Raw genomic sequence first — 22466 nt, forward strand, 5'->3', positions numbered from 1 at the left:
ACAATAGAAGTCATACCTTCCTTCTCGCTCCCTCTCAAATGAAGACCTTCCCACCTACATAACCATCCCTTGCTCCCTCCCTCTGTTACATGTGGGAAGAGCTGCCTCTCCTCCTTACCCACAGCAACATCAGAGAGAGACTCACACTACTTGTCCATCTCCCCTGTCTTGCCAGCTTCACTGGTCCTACTCTCCCCAACTATACCTCACATGACTTATGCAAGCAGTTACCACCTGATGTATTGGCTCCTACCAGTGAGGGTAAATTGGGTATGTTGGAAGGTACCCCAAAGGGTCAAAATTCTTGTGAGAGGAAGTTGAGATGAGGTAGAACTTGCTCCTTCAAAAAGAAACCCTATCCTAGCCCCATCTTTCAGAGGACAAAAGCAGTCACTCTCCTTGGAAGAGTACCCAATAGCTGATCCCCCAAAACCTTCAGCAAGGGCCAGCTTTCACCTGGGTTAAACATCGGAGAATTAGCAAGCAATTAGGTAGAGCTCTAGGGCAAAAGCAGAGAGCTTGCAGGGCACTAAAAATTCACTACAAATAAAAAAAAAACCCAAGCAAATACTAGAAGCACTGGGAAGATTTGAAGGCCTTTAATCCATCCTTTTATGATGTCTATATAGGAAGGAGTTTGAGATTAATGGATGATGTTAATTGCCAAAGCCAAACACAGCAACTGGGTCATAATGTATAACTGCATGTGACTGATTTTTTTTTCAAATAAATTACTCAGTTCGACATGATATATCATGTAAATATGTAGTTGGCATGGAACTGATAAGTTGTGTTCAATCATATATAAAGTCAGGTTTAAAGGCTCAAAAGCTTCTTTATTCATAATGCCACTATTAAAAAAATCCAAATGACTTAAAAATGATTGAACTGGTTTGTCTCACACATGGAGATGTTACATGCCAAGTTCCTGCATAGCCCAAGTATTTTGTGATGAATGACAGCCCCTCATGAAACATGGGCTTGCAGTAGAAATGCTGACACAACCTCAGCTATACGAGCATGTTCACATCAATAACATTTTCTGTGTAAATCTATGCTTCCTTTCTTACAGATACCCATATGCCAACGTAAATTCCACTCACAACAGACAGTTGTGCATTGTCAATGCCCTTTTTTTTTTTTCAGGATATGTAGCCTGAGGCGTGAGTGCGAGCTTTTTGTGTCCCTCCATTTGGACTAATAAGAATGTTCTAGCATTATTCCTTTAACCAACAACAGCAATTATGACAACATACATCAGGAAGCAAGCTCTCAGTGTGTGGCCGTTTTTAAGTTGACTGCGGTCATTTTGCCCAGTGGGGTTGTAAGGTTTACTCAGAGCAGCTTTACAGATGTTTTCATTGAGCAATACTTTATGGGGAACACTTACTTGCCTAGAGACCACATGAGTTAACTGCACAGCTTTCCTAGTTTCCACTAATCTGGGAAAGTGCCTGTGTCAGCAAGTAACTCAGCAATAATGCCAGGCAGCAATATATTGAGTCATGCCAGAAAGGAGAGAGAGATGCAGCTAGGATTAAATGGGACCTCGGATCAGAGAGAGATTTCTTGGGAAGAAAACTAACTGAAAGGTGAGACAATTTTTACATTCTTCCAAAATCCCTAACCCCCTCCCCAAATAAACCAAATATAACCTTTCTTCATGCTTACACATGATCTGGAGGTAGCAACCTGTGCTAGCAGATGATGAAACCAAGAGAGATCTATTCATGGTGAAATCATCCGAAATAAAGAGAGAGTTATTCATGGCTTTTTTGAGGTACTAAGCACAAAAGTGGACAGCCTATCAACTATATCAAATGGGAACAAAAAAACACATATGGTCCCACAATATATGTCCATGATTGGAATAATCCAGGCAGGTAGGAGAAGCTTAATAAAGATGCATTAAGATGTAGGGTTTCAAACTACAGTTTACACAGACCATGCAAAAATAAATAGATACATAAGATGGAAGATGTAGGTTCTATTCTCAGCTCAGTCTCTACCCTGAGAGGTGACCTTGAGCATGTCAACTCATTATTCTGTGCCTCAGTTTCTCCATCTGTAAAATGATGATAATTATTGTCCTTTATAAGGTGCTTTGAGCTCTGCATGAAAGGTTCCACATTTACAGTAGACATTATTATTATTATGACTAATACATTTGAAAGATCAGTACTACTTTCTTTTCTACAGTTGTTAGCACTAAATATAAAACAATGGGTAAGAGTTGAGAAAATACCTGAAGTCCGGCAGTGGTTTTACAGAAATTATAGTAGTAAACATGTTATGAAAGACTATAAGCAGAGCTCAGGCTGCGCAGGAAACCCTAATTTTATTATGATCTGTATCTTTATTATTTTTTCAAAAAATGGAATTTCTGTCGTGTTTTAAAAAGAAAATCCCACAATATATAACTATCTGCCAGACAACAACAGAATGCTCTGTACAGTCAAATATGCAAAAGTAGGAGTTGCATCGTATGAACATCTTTCCAGTCCTGCTCCCTTCCCTATATATCCCAAATGTATTGTATGAAAAGAACCAGACCTCCTTGGGAATCCAACCCCCTCTCATATGCGCTCTTACCTATACAAGGCTCATTTGCACTCTGTTTTCCTCCCTGTACACTTTCTCTAATTATACAAAAAGACACAGCAGAGCTGACAGACTTTCCAAAGCTATGTTCACATGCGCAGAACCAACAGAATCCCAACAGATCATTAAGAAATTTTGTGACAAAATCCAGTGCAGATGTGCAAAGTATATTGTTCAAATCTTTACACTTTGACTATTCACAGCCAATTTACCAGATCACTGAAAAGAACATCTGCCAAATGTCTATTATCACTGGGCCAAATGGTAATTTTAATCATCTATTATACAGTGTTCAAAAAAGTTCAACATTTTATATAATGGCAAGACAGGACATCTTTCCACTCTTCATTTTTGAAAATATTGTTTTGTTCAAGCTTAAAAAAATATACAAAAAAGAAATTACCCATGAACGGAAAACAAACCTCCCAAGTTTCAACTGCACACACACACAAGGCAATAATTGTACATAAATGCAGATGGAATTTCTTTAGAATGTGCTACATGCTCTGCCTTTTATATTGAATGTTCATATATGCTGACTGTTCTAGGAAATTCAATCCTGTTTGAACTACATAATAATAATAATGAGGTGGAAAGGTGGGGGTGGGGGGTGTTGGGAGGGAGAGAAGCATTTTGTCCAGTACATTAAAATGTTACAACTGTTAATAATTTTTTCTCAGTTTTCTTTCCTGTGTTAATATGGCATGCTGTAGAATAAAAGATAATTCTGTGTTGTCTCTACAGCACACACTATAGGAGGTTAATTATAAGGAAATTGATATTTCTTAATGAGTTTCCAACATGATTTTCTGGACACATTTATAAACTATCTACCTATATTTTCAGAACATTTTATTGCATAATGTTCTTATAATGAGTCTTCTCCTGTATCTTTATGCTATACAATCCCTCAGTTAAACTGAAGACATATATACAATAGCACACCACAGTGCAACTTTATTTTAGATCGCTTCTTTCATACAAATCATGTCCTAAAATAATTTACACAAGTAAATACTTAAAAATACAATATAGAGAGGGAGAAATTAAGCTACATAGAGACAAAAATATAGGCTTTTGGTTGAGACAGGAAATTAGATGGGCAGGTGCAGAAAAGCCATTCCAGGCAGAAAGCAAGAACTGCAAAGAAGGCTTTCAAAACAACAGTTTAAGACTGTGAGCCAGATCCTAGGCTTTGCACTTTGGCAGTAGAAAGACCCAGGAAAACTGGCCAGCCTGGAATTCTGAATAACTGGCCATCTCTTTCACGCCATGGTTTAGGGGCCTAGAAAGAAGGGGCACACTGGAGAATCACTGTGCTCTGGCAAGTTCTCACTCGCATTCCAGAACCTCAGGTCCATAACCAGCTAGAGTAGTTTAAAGCCAACCTGTGGCTACTCTAAACTACATAGGTGCTGGTGTAGATTTGGCCCTGGGACTTGGGGCTCAAACAGCCTCTTTGCATATGCAGTCTTCAGTGGTATCTAATGCTTACTGGATGCAGCTGAGGATTGAACTCTGCATGTTCATACCAAGGGTAGACCAAAAAATATTATCTGTTACCTCTTCTTATCAAGAAGCAAGACAAAAAGAGAAAACTTAATTTGCTTCTCTTGTACTCTGTGCAGAACAACAACACAAGGAATTTTTTTCTTTTCTGATTTTTGCTAAGTTAATGGCAGCTGTGCTTTGATGCATTTTGCTTGAATTTGTGTAGCACCTTGTGTAGCACTCTTTAGAAAAAACTCAAAAAATGGATAAAGTTTGTAGGGTAAGACACAGTATATTTATAAAGACTATACATTAATTATTCTGTAGTCTTTCTGGCACCATATTTTAGTGTCATGTTTATAAAAAATAATCTTGCATGAAGATCTGCTTAAAGGCTATAATTGTTAGTTAGATTATTTCTGTACTGTTGGCAGTTCACACATGTCAGATTTATATGAAAACTGATTCCTGCATCTCAGATTTAGAGCTCATTTAAGGCTCTTGAGATAGAATAACATGCAGGTGTCAGCCCTCCAAATTTCAAAGGTTGAAGATTAACCTAATATGCAATATGGTGACCTAACAGTTCTTCATTTGAAAGAAATCTGAAAAATAATCTCTGATACAGCCTCAGAGAGAGAATAACCCAGTGGGATTTCTACCTCTTCATTTCCTAATGAGTTTTTCGATAATGAGAGGTGACTTTGCCAGTCACTCTGGGCTCTATTATGGCTAATTTGACTCCACTTCACTTTCTCTGTTAATTATTAACACTAGCCTTTTTATCCTCATGAGACCACATTCCAGTTTCTCTCTTTTTAGATTTTTATGAGCCTATCTTTAGGAAGGCAAAAGTCTTCAGGAATAGGTTTTCACTTAGTAGAAAGCTAAAATATTTATTATTCGTTTAGGGAGACCCTGTGAGATTGATTTTAGAAGCATGGCATGTTCTTTCTAATAGCTTTAATGTACTAGCAACGTGAAAGGGCTGTTAATTAAAGAATAAGAATCACAGTATGTCTCACTTGGGAATCTGTTCCTGGGAAAATGGTCATTTGCCACTTGCTAGCATATCCACTGATTAAAAGGTGACTAGTTCCAGGGATTGCTTTTCAATAGCACTGGAAAAAAAAAGATACAGTTTTCCAGATGGCTTTCACTTGTCAGAAATGGTCACTTACTATATCTTTTGCCATTAGGAGAATTGTGGAAAATAGTATACAGGTGTGGCATTTATTTCTTCGAGTAGCTGCTATTACTTGTTCTTTCAGTTACATTTTACAACCCTGCTGATAATTATTTCGTTATGAAAACAAAATTTCCTACAGTTTTAATAATATGTCTTTCCTGAGACTGTTTCCTTAGTAATGATTTAAAGTAATTATCCATTTAATCTCTTCAGAGAAGAAAAAGCAAGCAGTAGCCTTCCAACAGTCTTTGCTTATGTAAGCGTGGAGTTAGAGTTGTTTGTATTGCTTGTGTTATTCTGTAAATCAGCAGGCAAGGCAGCCCACGTTGTGTAATAAGAGGGTTAATTATAACTCTGCTGTCACAAACCCTGCCTGAACGCCAAGAATATCATCCTGCAATAAGCTTCATTTCCATTGGTTCCGGAAACTTAACTTGCTGTAATGGAACCCAATACCAAGTTTATAGATACCACTGGCTGAATAAAATTCAAACAACCCTACCTTAACAAAATTACACATCACAAAATCCAGCACTATGATTGTAATCCTTGTTGGCAGTCTCAACACAGGCACCAAGGATCAAATGGGCACAAGGAGGAAACTACTCTTACATGACTTCAAGTGTTCCTTTGAAGTTAAGGTTGCAGCACATTTACATGGCAGAGTTAGGAAGTCTTTGTTGCTGATGTCTACACTGTACCTATTCTAGAGAACTTCAAAGGGAGCAACCTCCAGCACCTTCCACAAAACCACAACCAAAAATAAAGAAAACAGTAACAAAATAGACACATCTTCTCTCACTAAGGAACCCATGTAAAAAGACAACTACACAACAGGAGTGTTGCCTTTAATGTATTGCTAACTGCCAATTAATGAAAACACAGTTAAGTACTCATGAAAAGAGACAGACAACACTGGACTCTAAAGTCCTTTACTTATCCACAAAACATATACTGAACAGGCAATATATGATCCTACATTGCAGTACCAATAGTTCTCAATTCTAACTAGAATGACTAACTTTTAGGATAAGAAGATAGTTAAGGCTCCATGTCTATGCAGCCTTTGGCATCCTGAGGAGTCTGCCATCCAGGGGACTAACACCAACTGCAATGCTTCTTTTTGTGATATGGATGCCCCTATGCACTGAGATCACCTATTTATTTCACTCAGGCACTCCGAAGCTGATGGTAACAGTACTCTGTTATAAGCAGTGTGGGTTGTTGCAGCACCTCTGATCTCCTAATGAAAGTCCCAGTATTCCACTTCCAATCCCCTAAATCATGCAGCTTTAATACAGAAAGGACATTCGGATACTGGTTTTTATATGCTTGATAATAACATAGCAGAAAAATAATTTTAAAAACTAGTTTGTTGAGCATTTGAATCCTGTAAATACAAGCAAAAAGGCATTTTGCTTTCCCTTAATAATGAAGGAAAACAGTCGTTTTATCTTTCTATTTAAAAACAGCATATCTATTATTTTCTGAATGTTGCCTTAAAATGTTTGAAAAATAATCTGCATGTAAAATAAAGTACAACTTATGCTTTTTAATTTAACTTGCTTCATTTTCTAAAGTTTCATTGATAGTCTCTGTATATTTCCACATGTAAAATCACCCCCAAAGAGATCATGTTTAATATCTGCATATTAGATTATTTAGCTATTATAAAAGGAAAACCAGCTCACTCAAGACAAATAAAAGCAAGAGCATTGTATTGTATAACCAATATGTCTTCAGTTTTGGGCAAATACAAATGGTATAAATTAAAAATCTCTTTCAGTCTGATGTACATGCCTAACTCCAATTAATACTAAGTCTACAATACATTTATAAATATGGTCAATGGTGTTAAAGCAGTGGTGGGAATGAAAACTTAGTATAAGAGCACATTTACTGATACAGACCTATTTAAATATAATGCCTTAGTATTAAAAATAATATTAAAATGTGCTATGCTGTGTTTATAGTGCTGCTTTAGAGGTAAGCAATTTATGCAATACTATGTGGTTCAAGTATAGTATACAGTAAAGGATCTAGTGGGACAAAGAGTAATAGCTTAATTTCAGAGGAACTCAGCAGATAAATATTTATAGCAAAGAGGGGTACTGTAACTTTTGTTTTCCTCTGGAAATCAAACTACAACAGAATTTCTGGTGTGTGTGGAGACTGAAAGAAAAAAATCATATATAAACAACAACAAAACCTTAATATCTTACTGTCATTTCTTAGGAAGTTATTTAGCAGTTGGAAAAGTGGGAAAGTATCCCAGGAATCTTGAGGTTGTGTCTCCAGTGCTGAATCCATATCGACAGAAAAGAGAGACCAAAATTTCTCTGCGTGTTCAGCTAATAAATCTGGCCACCAAGCAAAAGCCTATAATGTAAGAAAAAAAATTAGTAAACACAAGTCACAAAAAAGAAGAGCTACTGTATGGTAGCTATGGTCAAATGTATTTGGATATGTCACTTTATGTCTTTTATCATGCATGGGTGATGTACAGTCCATGTGTGATAAATGTTAACGCATTCCTATATGTATAGACATGTATTAAAAAATATACCGCATTTGTCAACAAGGGGAAAAAAATAAAACCAGAAATTATTTTGTTGGAAAGGCAGCACTAATAATAACCCCCAAATTACTGCCAACAAGAGGGGAAAAATAGCAAACAGATTGTCTATAAACCTTTAAATAGATGAATATCATTCCATTGACTGTAATTGTTTTTGCCTACCTGAGTGGGGGGGGGGGGGAGAAAGAAAAAAACCCAGAAGAACTGAAAGTCTAAAGACAATCTTTAGAAAATTACAACATACTCTAATTTTGGTTTAATTCAGTTCTAAAGTTATAAGAAATCAGCCTAATTTCTTGTCAAATGTTCTCTAAACAAATACATATTTAAAAGCATTTTGTCCTCATTCATTATCAGAAGAAATTTGATTTAAACTTTAACTAATAGCTAATAATAATATCCTCTGAAATCGGTATTTTTGATAGACACAAAATCTTCATTTTATCCTTATTTTGTCCTAAAGAGATAGGCCATTCACAATGAATAAATCCCCATTTCCTTTAATAAGTGTTATGGGTAGATATCTGGAGATTCAATAATCTCTAGTTTATAACATCTTTTTCCACTAATTTAACAGTGTTTTGGAAGATACTGCTTTCATGAGTGTAAGCTTCGTGCATCAGGTGGTCTTAGCTCAGAAGAATGGAAGTTGGGGAGAAAATTAATTCAAAAGTCGCTGTGTACAGGAAAAATTAGGGACTCCACCACATTCACATCATGCATCTTCTTCCTGCATTTACATCTGTGCTTGGCGGAGAAGGAAAAGAATGACAGGAATTGTACAGTAGTTGGATGTTATATCAAAGTGAGAAATATGGTAAATGGAGATACTGGCAGTAAAGATAAAGGCCGAGTAATATTCTGAGCCTGTGAAAGAGCAGGCTTTAAAGTTCCTACTAGTGTCAAGCTAACACTGCTGCAACTGTTTTGTTCAGTGTCACTGCAAACATCTGCTGCTGAGAAATATACAATCACCTTGAATAAAAAAGAGTTATAGTAAGGCCTCCATTTTCAAGTGTGACCTCTAATTCTGAACACCTCCATTTTTGAAGTGCCAACATTGGACACACCTAGGGCCTGACCACCAGAGGGGCTGAGCACCCACAATTCCAACTGAAGTCAAAGGCAACAACACATGCTCAAGCACTTCTGAAAATCAGGCCCTAGAGGTCTAAAATTCTAGAAATTCAGGTCTAGAACTGAAGAGCCCAAAATTAGATTCCACTTTTGAAAATGTGGTCATAAATGTTTACTTGTATCCTGGACTTCCTGATGACAGCCTAACATGGCATTTTGGTTTTTTATGAAAGGAATGATTGCAACATGATGGGACAGAAGATGACCTGGAGAGTGGTTTCTGAGAGGTGATGAGTGCTCCCTGAAAGCACCTGCTGCTCCTAGTGAAGTTAACAGGAATGGTGGTGCTCAGTAAACTGCTATATCAGGCCTTAAGGATACTGACTGGTAATGCAGTGAACAGTATACAGAACCTGTTGCAAATAGTTTTGGCAAGAATTTAAAATAGATTCCTTTTCCTGTAATGGGAAGAAGTCTCTGACTGATGAGTTGAGCATAAATGGGAGCTCATTATGGAAACAACCTCCTAGCCCAAGAAAATAACCTACCACAATAAAAAAAACTTTCATGCTACTTGTTTTTAAAGTATACAGGCATTGGCAGGTGTCCCTTTGGACCAGCAAACAAAACTCTTTTCAGAACATATAGCACACACACACACCCACACACAAAATCTAGAAAGCCAGCCCATTCTATTCCCATTTTAAACCTCTTTGCAAAGGACACTGTGAACCAAACAAATATTCTTGACCTCTCAAAAGTGCTGGGAGCAAGTGAGAAGAATGGGAAAACATATACCAGGGCTAAGATGTTGGTCCATCAAAATGAACAATATGAAAACAAGCTGAATGTAATTAGTTATTGGTCATATATATCCTAAGAGAACAAAAACATCTGACCTGATTAAAGAAAGACTGAAGTTCTTAGATTCTAGAAAGAGAGACAAATGTGGCAAAACAAAATCAGAAATGATCAGAACAATTTATGACACATGTTCAAGACACAGTAACAGCTCCATGCTACAAATGGTGAAAAACACTGATGCCTTGTTTGTGAGGAACCACATACCTCTCGTGCCTGTGGGAATCCATAAATTTGGAAGTGTTGTGGAATAAAAAAAAAGTTATACTACTAATACAATTTTAGAGGCTACTAATCCATTTCATTAACTGCACCATCATAATTTCTGTAGTGTTATGACCTCAGCTCAGTGTGATATATTTATATTTTGAATAGGAATGAGGGGTGCATATTTACATTTTTTGTATTTTTTGTTTCATTTACCTTTTAATATTGCACTTCTGTTTATTTTATAAAACTTTCACTAGAAATGCATATTTATTTTCGGAAACAAAGAAGGAAGAAGTGATGCAAAAATAGTAGTTTTGGTTTTGAACTTGACAGATTCAGTATTCCTGCAGGACTGATTTTCATTTGGGCAGATAAAAGAATAGAATATACCTTTTTGCAAAATGAATTTTAAAGCATTATTTATTATTACATTTAATTACTAAGAAACACAATTCTTAAACAGTAAAATGTATTGCATATTGGTATTTTATCAGATTCCTTTGGTTTTTAAAGTCTAATATTCTAACACATCCTCAAAAGACAAAGAAAAATATATATGTTTTATTAAGTAATCATTTACAGTGTAACACAGTGGTAATACTAGTGTAGAATAAAATCTCCTGGGAATTAATTTCAAATTATTGAAGCAGCTGTTTCTTCAGTATAAAATAAAATATCCGTAACAAGTTCACACTTGACAGATGTAAGCTAAAAACTAGATTTCACAGTGTGAGCTAAAAGCAGATGTTTTGAATGATCATATTTATAACTATACATACATTAAAATCTAGCAAAAAAGAAAAGGAGTACTTGTGGCACTTAGAGACTAACAAATTTATCTGAGCATGAGCTTTCGTGAGCTACACGGCTGCTACTCTGAAACCTGTCATTAAAATCTAGGTTTACCTCTTTGTATGCTTTTCCAGAAAATAATTCTCCAATTTTTTAAAGAACATCCTAGAAACTGTATCTTAGACAACTAGATTATCATATTAATGGTAATAATATAAATCTATATGTATTTGGTCTATTTGTTCTTTTTTGGTAATACTTAGAGATAAAAGGTGCTATAATGCTTGTCCATTGTAGTTTATGAATCAAGGAACAAAAAGACTTGAGAGGGTAAGAAATATGAAATGGATTGAATTTACCTCTTCTATTTTAAAATGACATTTTAAAAAAGACAAGATAAATAGAAATAGCTGTTGAATCAGTCCCACAAAACAACCATAATACCAATGTGAATATTTAATTCACTAGTCATTATTTTTAAAGTTAAAATTAATTGGCACAAGAAACAATGAAACCTAGTGTTTAAAGTTATATTTCTGTTTTGGTGTGGGGGTAAAAAGTTGGAAGGGAAAACTGTATAAGGCTGAATGTTTTCGATACCATTTAATTGCCTGCTATTGATGTTATGCTCTTTAATCTGAATTTTCCAAACCTGGAGCTCATTCACGGGAACTCAGGTAGAGTTTTGTTTCACTTCACTATTCTTAAGCTTCAAAATACTCATTTTCTTTGTAAATGTGAACTGCCTTAAACGTATGTCAGAACCCAAAGTTAGAATGTTTCTTGACAGAATTCCTTCACGCTATGGAGAAACAAAATAGGTATGAACCATTATCTTATAGTGAATGCAGATACCCTCACCTCTGCATGATGCTCTTCGTTCTGCTGCAATACTTCAATGCAGAGCTCTGCAAGGTGAAGAACCTCTTCCAGCTTTCTAGCAGGAGTTGCTTGATTCAAGGTCTCTATACACACATACACACACACACATACACACATATATAAAAAATTAAAAATATGTAAGACAAAATTATTTTAGCTAGAAATAAAGAAAAATAAATTGTATTTTACAGCAGAGAATGGTACTAGTAGAGAGCTGGAATACTGCCCTGAAATAGTTTTCTGATCACAAGCAATTCAACATTTTAGGGATATTCTTTTAATGTAAATGAATGCAACTGTATGGCCACATCAATGGATTACAGAAAATATATCATCCACAAAGAAATCACCGGCCACTACGAACATTTTCTGATTTAATACATGAGAATAAAGAGGTGCAGCAACACATTAGATGCTCAACTTCTGCAACAAGAAAATTCCAATTCTCTCCAAGGTCAGATATACAAAGACAGCAGACACAAGAGACTTTTTTTTAATTGTATTGTCAATACAATGCCATTCTCACCAGATGAGTCATTACTGGCATTAGCAAGATTCATGCTTTTTGCTGCAGTTTAAATTCCAGGCATGTTTTATCTGAATCAGAGCCTAAATTTTAGTTGATTTAAAAATTGGAAAAGTACAAAAAATGACATCATGTAATTAACGGATTCCTCTACCACCGCTTCCACCCCTCAATAACATTCATTGAAGCAGAAGATTCTTTTCAGCAGTGAAAACTAGCAGTATGAAATAAAAGATGCTATAGTAGGATTGCAAGGTACCCAATAAAAACTACATGTGAAAGAAAACAAGTATAAATGAAAAAAATACATATGAAACTAGGATAAGTTACTTTGCAGAATGGAATTAAAAAGCAAACCCAGCAAAGAACATAAAAGTGAAATAAATATTACTAAATTTTTAAAGGTGCAATTAAACTCAGTTTAGTTTCAAATATAATATCAATCAGACTAAATCTAGGTAGACAGGAACAATTAACAATCAATTTGAAGAAAAAGTTAACACAGTAAGAATAAACATATTGACCAGAATATATCACTATCTGCACCAGGAATAAGGCATTATTTATTAAATGTATTAATTGCTGTGAGATAGGTGAGCCTCCTCAGTTAACAAAGTCCTTGTCTTTAAGGACTAACAACCTTAAAGATGTGGGATGGAAACAATGCAGTACAGTACAATTCAAATATAAAGCAATGCATTAGAATGGGTCACAGAGCAGGTGGGTTTTTGGAAGTTTTCTGAAGGAGGTAACAAGATGAGAACTCCACAAGCATTTTAGAGCCCTGCCTCATTCTATACACATGTTCAGACAACATGAGAGTGAAGTTTCCATACATATCTTCACAGACAGAAAATGCTACCTAAGTTTCTTTCTTACTTATGTCTGTATACTGCTATAGAACAATGGTAGATTGACAGGAAAAAAAACCTCAACCAACCAACAAGCCTTTGTGGTCTATTAAAAAAAAAACAAAAAAACCCCTAGCTTGTGTACACAAAGTATTTTTTAAACACTTAAAACTCTGTCAAATCAAAACATCTCTTCAGACAGTGGAAAGGCATATACCCCTGCCAAATGTCATGTGTCTATCCCAAAACACAAGGACACCAGAGCTCTTTACAACCATTTTAACAATGGAAAAGTGCTATTTTTCCTTACTCTTCTCAAACTTAAAAAAGGCTGACATTTTTCTGTATCAAAGGTTAAAGTCTGATAAAGTTAAAAGCAATGGAAAAAGACCCATTAGAATGGAAATACTTAGGCAACATTAACTGTTAATTTATTAAAAAGAAAAGGAGTACTTGTGGCACCTTAGAGGCTAACAAATTTATTAGAGCAGAAGCTTTCGTGAGCTACAGCTCACTTCAGTAGCTCACGAAAGCTTATGCTCTAATAAATTTGTTAGTCTCTAAGGTGCCACAAGTACTCCTTTTCTTTTTGCGAATACAGACTAACACGGCTGCTATTCTGAAACCTGTTAATTTATTGTGCTTCATCTCCAATTTAAGCCTCTTAATACTGAACAAAGTGGAAGACTGAAATACACTATCTAGATGCAAGATACAATTTTGGCCCAATTTTCCACGAGTGTTCTCCAGCGTATGGGAACCATGTATTTAAAGCTGACTGTAAAAAAAGTACTATCCATGCACAACTTACAAAACAGGCAAATAGGTTTTTGCAACAACTACTAATTAATTGCTGTTTAAACACAACACATTCCCCACTGCTAATGTCTGCGGGGATTTCAGCTCTGAGGCTTGTCCACATGACCTAAATCCTATTGGGGCACAGTGACTGACAGCTTGAAATAAGACCTATTTTGGGTCCTCCATGGGGTACAGACAATTACACCCAATTAAGACCCTGACTTCATGAAAAATGGACCATCTCAGGGATGTGCTCCCCATCCAAACAGACAGTCAAGAAGTACCTGTAGGGCTAATAATTACCTGGCTGCCAGGATTCCTGACTATGTACGAAGTCCTATGCCATGTGTTATGCAGGAGATCAGACTTGGTGATCACAATGCTCCCTTCTGGCCTTAACATCTGTTAATCTATGAATCATTCCCATGTTTTTCACTATCATCCTGATTCTTGGCAAGGACTATCCACTGGAACAGACACTGCAGCAAGAAGTACTCCTTAAAACTCAAAGGAGACATCACACCAAAGCTAAGAGCTATGAATCAGAGATGTTAACATCCCACTGCATATATCAATTGTGCACAGTAGGGTGAAACATGAGTAACTTAACACTGTTGTCCAGTCAAGAAAACTGAAATTGGATATAGGAAAACAGAAGTATCAGGCAATGGTTAATGATAAATAGAGGCATCTACAACCATCATACAAACCCTTCCATTCCTCACTGGACAGGAACACAAGCAACCAAATAGAAAGCTCCATCCATTCAACAGTCTTTTTAAACAGAATTCTGCTCCACCCCTATGTGAAACAATAGTAAGTCACACTCTAAACATGATGGTCCCTGAATTTCTTTGTCACTAACCTAGCTTTTGCAAGAAAACCCTATCTGGTTCAACAGATGGGCCAATTACCGAAGGCCATCTTGCAGTGTTAATGAGGCCAGAGTTACCTGGTGGGAATTGAATGGGCCTCAAGGACAGCACTGTAATCTTAGTCATATATAGTTGGCTCCACCAACTGTCTCTTGTTGAGAGGGTAGATTGCCTCCCACCAAATTTCCTTTTAATGTCACCAGATGAGCAGGTCCAGTTAGGACCCCCTTGCCTTTGCTTGGTCTTGGTGTATGTCCCAAGATCTAGACTAATCTTGTAACATATGCAGGTTTCATGGGGATATGCCCATAGAAGATCAAACCCGGCCTGCCGGCCCCACCTCTTTCAACATGATGATTCAGAGGAAATGCTATGCAACAAACTGCTGAGTCTTACATAGAACTTGCTGCCTTCTACCTCTTTCGCTACGAAATAGGACAATATGGTCCAAAAGAAACAAATGAGTTTGTGGAGTAATAATCTGAAGTGCTACATTGATTACAAGGATCTGGAACAACTTCTGAGAAGTACTGCTTAGTGGACAGCTTAGCATTACTGGTGCAAAATAATTTTACTGTCTTCACTCATACATTAATTTAACCTTCTATAGTATACAAATATACCACTGATTTAAACTGGGTTTACAGAACCCACAAATAATCCTTGCAGCACACTAGAGCTAAGTCTGTATGCAGAAACAAGACATACAAAATGACATATATGTCCAAATGTGGAAACAGAATGCCGATGTAATGCACGGTTTCTAACACATTATCATAATAATTCTTCTCCTTTATAGTAAAGATGGGTACAAATATTTATACAATTGACTCCCATTCCTGATCTCCTACTGGTTAATTACTTCACCTTACCACCAATGATTTACAAAGAATGAAAAGCTACTTGATCTAAACTGAATACACAAATAAAATAATAGTAATAAAAAATAAAAAGACCTGTATGCAATTATGCTCACAATCTTTTCTGTTGGTACCCACATCCCTGGAAAAAACGTGATTGTTACACTTACTGTGTTAGGTCTGACATAAATAATATGTCCTTAATGGCCTGTAAAGTTAATGTTCCTTAATATTAAAAAGAATGGAAATTACTAAGTAAGGATACACGAACAATTGTCACACCAGCCTTAACATTAATTCTGCACAAGGACCTTTTATAACAATAATTCTTAATGATGAGCATACAAACCAGTTTGATTCTGCCCTAACATAACACAATAATTGTTGTAGATTGCAAAGTTCCTAGGGCAGTGATTATGGGTGACATCCTGACCATGTTGCAGTAATATACATTTTGCCACTGTCTTCTATAGGGCCAGGATTACACTCCACATCTTGTATATGGTTTTATGAAAGGCTAAATTCTTTATGCCCTTAATACAAATATGGTGAGGTGTTAACATTTTTATGTAGAGTTCTAAAACAGGAATGTAATAAATGGCTACCAATCACTTACATTATGTAAAAACAATGAGGAGTACTTGTGGCACCTTAGAGACTAACAAATTTATTTGGGCATAAGCTTACGTGGGCTAAAACCCAGCCCATGAAACCTTATGCCCAAATAAATTTGTTAGTCTCTACGGTGCCACAAGTACTCCTTGTTGTTTTTGCTGATACAGACTAACACGGCTACCATTCTGAAACCTTACATTATGTAGATGTTATTATTTTAGCTACTTAATATTTCTATTAAAACGCCTGAATCAGAACTGAAACCCCATTGCAAGAAGAACAGTACAAACACAAACTATGTTTAGCGCAATGGGGTTTCAATCCTGACTGAGGCCTCGACATAAATATTAAGTAGTTAAAACAATGACACCTACAAAATGTAAGTGAACCACAGCTGTCACATTACTTTTTTTCCAGAACTGTACATACAAATGTTAATACTTCACTCATTCATGTAAAACTCTATGCTAAGTACTATTACCATAACAATGTGTTTTGGTTCATTTAAAAAAGGTACCTTCCCACTTTGTAAATGTTGCCGGACAAACCACTCTTCCGTCCCCATGCCTAATTATCCTTTTCCCAAATTAACTGGATATGCGCCTTTCTGAGGAATCACTTTCATTTGTTGGCTGTACAAATAAATAAAGGGTTATCTGTCTTTAGTTAGTATAGTAGAACAGTGGTTCTCAATCAGGGGTACATGTACCCATGGGGGCACGCAGAGGTGTTCCAGAGGGTACATCAACTCATCTAGATAATTGTCTAGTTTTACAACAAGCTACATAAAAACCACTAGCGAAGTCAGTACACTACAATCACTTATTTTTACTGCTCTATATACTATACACTGAAATGTAAGTACAAAATGTATATTCCAATTGATTTATTTTATAATTATATGGTAAAAATAAGAAAGCAAGCTATTTTTCACTAAGTGTGCTGTGACACTTTTGTATGTTTATGTCTGATTTTGTAAGTAAGCAGCTTTTAAGTGAGGTGAAACTTGGGATATGCAAGACAAATCAGACTCCTGAAAGGGGGACAGTCATCTGGAAAGGTTGAAAACCACTGCATTAGAAAACCAATAAGCCAAATTTTAAAAGCTTTTCCCCCAAGCAAAGGGAACACACCTCTTCATTTTTGATATGGGCCCTATTTGTACAATCAGCTGTTATTTGGAAGCTCCAATACCTCAGGAATATTGAGAAAATATTTTGCTCTTTGTATGTGAATATTTATAACCACTGTAAAGCAACCAAACAAAAATCACCACACACAAAAATGGAAATCTGTTCTGTCAGTCTTCATTATGCTTCTCCTCTCAAACGGTATAGGTATTTGTGAAGATACATTTTCACTGCTCAGATTAACACCACACCACAGGAAACAAGCTCCTACAAGTCAGTAAGTATACCTGTTGACATCTTTTAGTAAACAAACATCAAAAGCCATCACTCATCAGTTTTCTACGTCTCTTTCTCATTGAAGAAAAAAAGAAAAGCTTTGGAAGTAATGGAGGACATCTCAAGTATGTATTATCAGTGAGTCACATAGAAAACAATCCAACATTGCTAACTGAGGCAGGAGTAAACTGACTAATCCCTAGGTTTTGAAATGAAAAGATGACTACTTCATAGATGCAGAGTTTAAGGCCAGAAGGGACCATTAGATCATCTAGTCTGATCTCCTGTATATCACAGGGTTTTAAACTTCACCCAATTACCCCTGTATTGAACCCAATATCTTACTTCTATTTCACTAACGCATCACTTGTATTTAGTTAAAGCATATCTTCCTGAAAGGGATCGAGTTCTGATTTGAAGACATCAAGATATGGAGACCACACCAATTCCCTTAGCTGTGTGTCTGAGTGGTTAATCACCCTCACTGTTAAAAAATTGTGCCTAATTTCTAATTTGAATTTGTCTAGTTTCAGCTTCCAGTCATTAGTGCTTGTTATGTCTTTCTCTGCTAAATTAAAGAGCTCTTTAGAACTTGGTATTTTCTTCCTATGAAGGCACTTTTCCAATGTAAACAAGTCACTACTAAAACTTCTTTTCGATAAGCTAAGTAGATTAAGTTCTTTAAGTCTCCAGCCTTCAAACAATTTTTGTGGCTCTATTCTACACCCTCTCCAATTTTTCAACATCCTTTAAAAATGTGGACATCAGAATTGACACAGGGTTCTAGGATTGGTCTCACCAATGTCATCTACAGAGGTAAAATCACCTCCCTAATCCTACTCACTATTCCCCCCATTTATACGTCCAAGTATTGCACTGGGAGCACAGGTTGAATGTTGCTTCCCATTGTTACACTCCTCCCACTGTTTTCTGTTGTGGATGTACGGCCTGCATTCTTTGTTCCTAGATGTATAACATTGTATTTGGCTGTATTAAAACACATTTTGTTTGAACACACCCAGCTTACCAAGCAATCCAGATTGCTCTGTATGACTGCCCTGCAGGCATCATTATTTACCACACCATCAATCTGTGTGTCTGTCAGGTCCCACAGGCTTTGAGCCTGAATCTGTGGGGTCATGGAAGTCATCACACTCCAATCCTCCACCTGGCAGCTCACAGACAGGAGCTGGACCATGGCCCAGGAAGCCCAACTGGGACACAAGCCTCGCCCCTATGCTCTTATTGGGAGAGCTCCAAGACTCCTGCTGGGCCCACAGCCCTTTTTCAGCCAGAATAGGAACCAGAAAGCTATCTAAATAACTGGGCTCCACCCTGTCATAGACAGCAACACTACGGTTTACTTGTTTCTGCATTCTGATCCTGACCTAGCCTGACTCTTGGTAGCTGCCTTCTGGTTCCTGCCCTCTGGTTCTGTCACCTGATCCTGACCTCCTGGTGTCCTGACTCTGCCTGCCTCCTGACACCTATCTCTTGGTTCCAGCACTCCAATTTGTCACTTGACTCTGATCTCCTGGCTTTCTGCCCTGATTCCTTGGCCCACGCCCAACGCTAACACCTAGGCTAGGCCACCCACACCACAGCCCCGACTGTGTCCTTTTTAAGGACCAAGTATATATACTACTGGTGGGCACTTTCCTCTGTTTGCCCATGAATCAGTTCACAATCACTGGTCCAGTGATTAATTAAGCTTAATTAATCACAATAAGGTCCAAAATAGAATTTCATTGTGTTGAGTGCAATACCTCTTGAGTTAGAAAATAATCTATAACTTTTAGAAACTCTAATGATGTTTTACTGCTGGCTGAATGAGACCTACAGTATATGTCTCCCAAACTGAAATCCCAAATAACAAAACAAATTTTCTTTCTTCCCAGGTAGTTCATCCTATTCTGTCATTTGATTTGGTGGTCTGTAATAGACCCTCCCAACCAGTACTCCCTCCTGGGCTTTGTTAGTTAGCACATCGATTCATGTGCATTCAAAATCCTATGGTTCTGAGTTATCCATAACTCTAAAACAGGTAATGGTGTTTTCAATGTAGAGTTCCACCCTTGACCTCTTGTACCTGGCTCTATCCTTCCTGAACAAGCTATAACCAGTGTTTTTAATATTCCAATCATGCAAATTGTCACACTAGGTTTTAGTAATGTCAATTATATTAAGTTTTCTTCTAATCAATAAGAATTTCTAATTTCTCTTGCTTGTTACTCAGACTGCTAGTATTGGTATATAAGTAAGTGAATCATTTCTTCTCTTCACATTCATTGTCAAATCAGTTCAATTTATTTGTGACATGCACCTTCCCCTGCATTATTAGACTCCCTCTTGGCTGCTTTAATTAGTCTCCACTCAGAAGTTTACCCGATACCTGTGAGATGCAGGCATCCCATTTGTACATCCCCGACTCCCACTTGTATGTAACCCAATGTTCCACAAAACCAAAATCTTCAACTTCATCCAGAGACACAGCCAAGGGTTCATTTACAGTATTTTCTCCCTTCTCCTGCTTATGGGACTGAAGGATCTCAGAGAGGATCACTTGGAATTTCCTTTTCTTCATCTCCTTTTCAAAAATCTCTGAAGTCTTCTATTCTCTCTGTATGTCCTGGTGATGCTGAGTCATTAGTTCCAATGTGTATCACCACTTGTGGAAACCTGCCAGATAATTTCATAATCCCATCCATCCAGACAGACTGTTGTTCTTGTCCCAGTTGCTGAATTCTCTGTCCATGTTTCTTAATGTGAAGTTGCTGATGACAATTGTTGGCCTTCCTAGAAAGGTTGAAGAACTCTCTTGGTAGCTGCTTGCTTCATACCACAAAGATGTCCATCAGGTATGTTGCCCATAGCTTTCTGTTCTGTTTCCCCAAAGACAGGTGCCCCCTTGTAATTGATTTGCTCAGTATCTGATAATTCTAACAAGGTTGAATGCCTCCTGGCTCTCTTTTCCCTCTTGGTCACAAATTGCCACTTCACTTCTTCAGTTTCTACTCTCTCCAGTTCTCCCATCACCAACCCTTCCCTTCGTGGCATCCGTGACAATGATTTCCAAATGTGATGGTCTAAGAAGTCTTTGTTTTCTTGAATGCTGTATACGGACGTGCTGAAACTTGTACTTTCATACCATGTATTTTCAGTGCTTAAAGTGATCTGAAAAAAGCGTGTGGAGGGGCTTATCACTTTCTACAGAAACAAAAGTAACATCACATCTGCCTGCCCCTCTCCTTCACATCAATTCTTGCTCCCAACAGGCCTTCATCAATTCTGTCCGCCCTCCCTCCCCCACACACTTGTTCTGCAAACAGGGATCAAAAGAACTCTGCTTAGTAACCAGCTGGAATTGCAGAAATTGTATTTGCTGGTACTGTGAGCCTTTTTGACCAGGTATTCTTTAAGTACTGTGTATCTTCTCCTCCAGTCTGGCTACCAATTAGCATTTTGTGCACCAGAACTTTCTTCTTTCTTCGGGCAGAAAGGAAAACATAGCACATCTAAAGTAGGCCAAAGAACTTTGTTTCTTGTCATTCACATCTGCTGCCTGGTGTAGAACAACACCTAAAACAAGGCACCATGGTACCGTCTACCAACTCCCTCAGAAAATTCCATTTGCAGCTCCTATGCACCAATTCAGGAGCTCATCTGGCAAATAACAAATACTAAACCTCATCGCTCACCTCAATCCCCTTGTTAAGAGGGAGGGATTAACCACGTGCTGAGAGACTTCAAACACCAGGCCTGGTCACAGACCCATGGGGGCCTTACTAAGACACTAAGAAACAGACCTGTCTCATCTGGCCTGTTCAGGGGCCCACAATTTAGCCACCCGACCTTCACAGAGAACAACCAGAAGCATGAAACACACAACTTGCCAAGTTCCTCTACCTCCAAACACAGGATCTGCAGCTATACCTTCCAAAACTCCCGTTTGCCACTTCTTCTCGCCTCATAGAATTATAGAATATTAGGGTTGGAAGACACCTCAGGAGGTCATCTAGTCCAATCCCTTGCTCAAAGCAGGACCAACACCAACTAAATCATCCCAGCCAAGGCTTTGTCAAGCCGGGCCTTAAAAATCTATAAGGATGGAGATTCCACCATCTCCCTAAGTAATCCATTCCAGTATTTCACCACCCTCTGGTGAAATAGTGTTTCCTAATATCCAACCTAGACCTCCCCCACTGCAACTTGAGACCATTGCTTCTTGTTCTGTCATCTATCACCACTGAGAACAGCCTAGCTCCATCCTCTTTGGAACCCCCCTTCAGGTAGTTAAAAGTTGCTATCAAATCCCCCCTCACTCTTCTCTTCTGCAGACTAAATAAGCCCAGTTCCCTCAGCCTCTCCTTCTAAGTCATATGCCGCAGCCCCCTAATCATTTTCGTTGCTCTCTGCTGGACTCTAATTTGTCCACATCCCTTCTGTAGCGTGGGGACCAAAACTGGATGCAATACTCCAGGTGTGGCCTCACCAGTGCCAAATAGAGGGGAATAATCACTTCCCTCGATCTGCTGGCAATGCTCCTATGAATACAGCCCAATATGTCGTTGGCCTTCTTGGCAACAAGGGCACAGTGCTGACTCATATCCAGCTTCTCATCCAGTGTAATCCCCAAGTCCTTTTCTGCAGAACTTCTGCTTAGACAGTCGGTCCCCAGGCTGTAGCGGTGCATGGGATCCTTCCTTCCTGCAGGGCTTTGCACTTGTCCTTGTTGAACCTCGTCAGAGTAGTGCTTGGAAGAGAACCTCCCCCACTGCAACCTCTTGGAAATAGTGATCGCCTGTTTACTGGGCTTCTTCAAGAGGATTTTCATGTGTGTGTTTCACAACC

At 37.7% G+C, this 22466-nt stretch overlaps 1 protein-coding gene across 26 annotated transcripts in view; it reads right to left on the reverse strand.

The window, feature by feature from the left end:
* CADPS2 (calcium dependent secretion activator 2) overlaps window positions 1–22466 on the reverse strand; it is a 592957-nt gene that overhangs the window by 85875 nt on the left and 484616 nt on the right. For 15 of the 26 annotated variants that reach the window (XM_038405244.2, XM_038405287.2, XM_038405219.2 and 12 more), the window contains 3 exons: window positions 11661–11764; window positions 10005–10013; window positions 7504–7660 (listed from right to left, as the gene is read on the reverse strand). In XM_038405244.2, coding sequence (XP_038261172.1) covers window positions 7504–7660; window positions 10005–10013; window positions 11661–11764 — 270 coding nt within the window. The remainder of the gene's footprint in view (window positions 1–7503; window positions 7661–10004; window positions 10014–11660; window positions 11765–22466) is intronic. The other 11 variants (XM_038405345.2, XM_038405323.2, XM_038405304.2 and 8 more) reach the window with 1 other exon arrangement.

Source organism: Dermochelys coriacea, chromosome 1, assembly GCF_009764565.3.
Source record: "Dermochelys coriacea isolate rDerCor1 chromosome 1, rDerCor1.pri.v4, whole genome shotgun sequence".
NCBI classification, from domain to species: Eukaryota; Metazoa; Chordata; order Testudines; family Dermochelyidae; genus Dermochelys; species Dermochelys coriacea.